The sequence below is a fragment of the Mytilus galloprovincialis genome, chromosome 6 (genome assembly GCF_965363235.1).
Source record: "Mytilus galloprovincialis chromosome 6, xbMytGall1.hap1.1, whole genome shotgun sequence".
In the NCBI taxonomy this organism is placed as follows: domain Eukaryota; kingdom Metazoa; phylum Mollusca; class Bivalvia; order Mytilida; family Mytilidae; genus Mytilus; species Mytilus galloprovincialis.
The window spans coordinates 9,862,889-9,868,205 of record NC_134843.1 but is presented as its reverse complement, the minus strand read 5'-3'; the positions used below and the strand labels follow the sequence as shown (position 1 = coordinate 9,868,205).

The 5,317-nt window shown below is 30.6% G+C and overlaps 1 protein-coding gene across 1 annotated transcript; it reads left to right on the top strand.

Annotated features, from left to right (window-relative positions):
* The first annotated feature begins 767 nt into the window (after window positions 1-767).
* Window positions 768-2,447, top strand: LOC143078506 (latrophilin receptor-like protein A). Its single transcript, XM_076253369.1, has one exon. The coding sequence runs from the start codon at window positions 985-987 to the stop codon at window positions 2,404-2,406; it is 1,422 nt and encodes a 473-aa protein (XP_076109484.1). The 5' UTR covers window positions 768-984; the 3' UTR covers window positions 2,407-2,447.
* Window positions 2,448-5,317: the final 2,870 nt, after the last annotated feature.

The following is a 5,317-nucleotide window of genomic DNA, read 5'->3' as shown; positions in this document are numbered from 1 at the left end:
TTAATGCCAAACAAAACAAAACATTATTCCTTTGTTTCTTATCATTTTCAAACCTTTTCAACACAACGGGTGCCACATGTGGAGCAGGATCTGCCTTCCCTACCCGAGCACTCCAAATTGTTGGTGGGGTTCGTGTTGCTTATTCTTTAGTTTTCTATGTTATGTCGTGTCTACTGTTATTTATTTGTTTTTCTTTTTCGTTTTTTGTCATGGCATTGTCAGTTTATTTTCGATCTATGAGTTTGACTGTCCCTCTGGTAATTTTGCCCCTCTTTTAAAAAGATTAACCGATCCACAGTCTTGCATAATTATTTGTTAACACAACTTCAAGTGTTTTTTTTTTGTTTTAGTGGAAGGGGTATATATTTCATCAATTCTTCTTATCAGGCATATGATTGCCTGACATTATATATTCTATAATAACATACCCACAGTAATAAGGATGTTAAGAAATATGTGTGTATACGCTTTTTATTATATAGATAAATCAACAAACTGTTACTTATATAACTTAAAGTGTTTCTGTTACTCCGTTGTTTTCCTCTTATAGTAAATGTGTTTCCCTCGATTTTAGTTTGTTACCCAAATTTGCTTTCTCCTAAATGATTTATGACTTTTGAACAGTGGTAAACACTGTTGGTGCATTTATATGTGTAAGCATTTGGTAGGTGTAATACGATTCCATGTCAAAACTAAAGGTCTTAGTATCAAGACAATTGTTTCCTCTCTGTAACAGAAATATTTATTTTTCAGAACAAATGTAGAAACGTAACTTGTTCACCTGGATATGTCCTTGTCAATGTTTCTTGTACTCCACTGCTCCTGGTTACCAATCAGCTGGGCTATATATTACCGATCAGAATAGAATGCATTATAAATCTTGTGGCATATGATAAAATTTTAGAAGATATTGAAAATGGATTAGAAGAATTCATTAAGAGTTATCTAACACTTGAGAAGAAACTAGATGAGGTTTCTTCGAACATGGTTACAAATATTTCTTGTGACACCAACGAAACAGTTGGCGTAGAGATATTGGCAAATGTAGAATTCTTCATCAAAGAAAGTGTATTTAGAAAAGACATTGAAACCAAGCTTGTACATCTAAGAGAAGAAATAGTTAACATCTCGAGTGATGATTTTCATATCAGTCTCAAAGTGAGTTTGGATCAGAGGGCAAGGAATACAAAGACAATGATAAACAACGCTGCACAGTTTACTGGGATGTGTTACTTATCAAAAACTGATTCAAACGATGGACGGTCACACAAATTTTATACATTTAGTCACGTGTCTGAGCTCCTTTTATGTCAACAAGTAAACCTGGAAGAAGATGAAATAATTATAGATTCAACATCTTCTTCATTCATCATTTTAAAGTCGACTAATATAAAAATACAGCAAGGGATGTTCAAACTCACAGCAAGTGGAGGAGCAAGAATATGCGTAGATACAATGAAATCGCTGAAAAAACCAGAAGTAGGCATTAATTACATACTCAATATTGTAACGACCATTGCCTCTGTCATATCCATGATATGTCTCTTTCTGACCTTTGTCACTTATTGTATATTTCCTAACTTAAGATCCATTCCAGGTAAAAATAACATGTCACTCGTATTTTCACTTTTCTTTTTACAAGCAGTTTTTACTTTCGGAGCTAGCAAAACTGACCATGATGTTTTTTGTAAAGTTTTTGGTATAACTCTTCATTTCTTCCTTTTAAGTTCTTTCGCCTGTTTAAGCGTTTGTACCTTCCATATGTTCAAGGCATTTAGTACTATCACCACACCACATGACGCACACCACGAGAAACGAACTATGCTTCTATATTTTTTATATTCTTATTGTACACCAGCTGCTATCATAGTCATAAATATAACCGTTACATTATCACAGTATAACGACACAGGATATGGAAAAAGAGAAACAATCTGCTTCCTCAAAAATGCAACTTCAGTAATAGCATGTTTGATCATTCCTGTAGCAGTAATTTGTTGTTGCAACATAATATTTTTTCTCATGACAATGCGCAAAATAAGCATGACACCAAAAATGGAAAGATCAAGCACCAACAAAGCTACCCGTCACAATAGTGTAATATATATCAAGTTATTTAGTTTGACAGGTATAACCTGGGTTTTGCAGATCATTGATTCATTTCTTGCCATGACGCACCTATCTATAATAATTTCGTTATTCAATTCTTTACAAGGTGTGTACATATTTCTATCATATACATGTAACTCGCGTGTAGCGAACATGTACAGAAATCTCTTTATTAGGTACACAGAAGATCATGATTCAAATGCTACAAAGTGTACTAACATTTCAACTTTTGCAACAGAAAAACATTTGAAATATCTACCTAATTCTGGTTCTGCCTCAGAAAATACAGTGCTGTGAGGAATAATCATTTGATGAACAGCTCTCATTTTAATACATTTTAATTAAGACCTGTGTATATTGATTATGTTAAGGGACTTTGCAATATTTATCAAGCAGGTAGGACCGGTGCAAACCCTAGTAGGACAAATTCAATTTTCATCCACTTCAGGCAAAGAGTCACCACTTTTTTCCACTTTTGTGAACATAGGACATAAAGATTTATTCAAACTTGTTGACAATCAAAAAAAATTATTAACTGTAAATATCCAATTTGTATATAATTTTTAAAATAAAGGGAATAATTTAAATTAAGGGACAATATCTTTACTTTATATATTCTAATTTTCAAGAAAGAAATTATGATATTAAGCAAAAGCAGACATGTTTTTGACTTTGATGTAGCTTTATTTACATTCTTATGAAATTATAGAACTTGATAGAAATAAACCAAACTACCATATAACCTGGCATTCTATAAGATCTATTTAAAATTGAAATAGCTGTAGAGTTTTATGAAAATCCAAGTTGATCTGGAAACGTTATACCATTTTTTTAAGGTACCTATCTGGATTTAGCCTTTACTGAAAATTTTAGCTTTTTTAACCTACTGATTAAATCCATAAATTTGACAGCAATACACCAAACAACCAAACAACCTGACATTCTCTAAGATTATCATATAAATGAGATAGCTGTAGAGTCATATAAAAATACAAGTTGATTTGAAAAAGGTATATTTTTTTTAAAGGTAAATTTAGCCTGTACCGAAAATATTAGCTTCTTTTACCTATTAATAAGATCCTTAAAAATAGCAGCTACAAACAACCTAGCATTCTCTAAGATCAATATATAAATGAGATAGATGAAGGTGTATATAAAAATCCGAGTAGATATGAAAAAGTTATAAAACAAAATTTAAAGGTGACTTTTTGAATTTAGCATTAACTGAAAATTATCGCTTTTTAGGTATTAACTTAATCCATAAAACTGACAGCAATACACAAAATTACCAAACAACCTGTAATTGTGTAAGCCCAACATATAAATGAGATTGCGATAGAGCTATATGAAAATACAAGTTAATTTGAAAAAGTTATAAAAAAAATTTAAAGGTGACTATCTTTATTTAAGCCTAAATTCAATTTTTTTTTACCTTTTTTTATCAATTAATATAATTCATAAATTTGAGGGCAATACACAAAATTATTAAACAACCTAGTATATAACCAAGTTGATTCGAAAATTAACAAAAAAATAAAAAAAAATTGATGTCTAAAATTAGTTCCAACTGAACATTTTAGCTTTTTTATCGTTTTAATAATTCAATCCTTAAAATTGATAGAAATGAACCAAGCTTCCAATTTGTTGAGACCATATTCAGATTGTACCAAGATAATTAAGTCCTCAATCAGACTTGAATATATTAAGTAAAGATAAGACCAAAGAGTGCTGTTGAGATTATGTAGAGTCATATCAAATCTCTGCTCAACCAGTCAAAATATGGTCTTTTTTCTGACTCTGAATAGTGTAATAGGACACATACTTTTTTTTCATCATTTAAGTCATAGGTCATTGAGTTTTTACAGCCAAAATCAGTATAGGTTATTAACTATTTTTTGTCGTAATTTTGTTTGGTGCCTGATAAATATTGCACGGTCCCTAAAAAGGAAATAGGTCTAAAGTGTATACAAGTAGCCTCGTTTTGATCTTGAACTTATGAAATAATACGTTACTTATTATCGACTATTTATACCATACGAAACAAAAAACGATAGAATAATTTCTTTGCATTAGTCCCACAGGAATTTAATTTAATATCCTTTCATAGGAAAGCTATCCTTACATAAGAAAATGCCTCTACCAATAGTTATCAAAGGTACCAGGATTATAATTTAATACGCCAGAGAGTAATGATGAGTCTTATGCAGACGAAACGCTCGTCTGGCGTATTAAATTATAATCCTAGTACCTTTGATAATTATAATGACTTATCAATGGTGACCAAATCATTTGGAAGCCTAAATCAAATAATAAGTAGCAAAGACGTTTGCTATAATTTTTCGAAAAACTTTTGGATGATACATAGAAACTTTGTGAGCAAAGTCGTATTTTTTTCGAATTTTAAATGATGCTGATGTTATATAACCTCATTGTTATTATCAATATTCTCATTAAATTTATACATGGATCTTTTAATTTTGTTGTAAATAGTTGTTACATGCGAATTAAACGATTTAAAATTATATTTGTCGGGATTTCATAGTATGGATCAAATCTAGTAGTATATATAAAGGCAACAGTAGTATACTGTACAGCTGTTCAAAACTCATAAATCGATAGAAAAAAACAAATCCGGGTTACAATTAAAACTGAGGGAAACGCATTAAATATAAGAGGAGAACAAGGACACAACATTAAAATGTAACACACACAGAAACGAACTAAGCATTAGACAAAATGCTATGAGAATAACAAATATAACATCAAAACTAAATACATGAATTTGGGATAGAAAAGTATTGTGACACGTCTTATAACAATTTGAATTCACACTCAAATATAAGAGGAAACAAAAGACAAAAAAGAAACACAACGTTAAAATGTAACACACACAGAAACGAACTAAAATATAACAATGGCCATACTCCTGCCTTGGTACAGGAGTATGCAATTTCAGACATTTTTATCATGATATTTACTCAACCAAAAATCTTTTGTGATAGTAAATATTTACATGTGTGAAAAACACAGTCTTGACTGTGCGCATATATACGATATATATAGTATAAAAATAAGCTATATATCGTATATATAAGCTATATATCGTATATATGCGCACAACACAAAAAGTAAATGAGAGTACCTTCTAGTTACATGCGAACTATACTTTTAAAGATTTTACAATATTTAATGAGTTATGTGGTCTGTA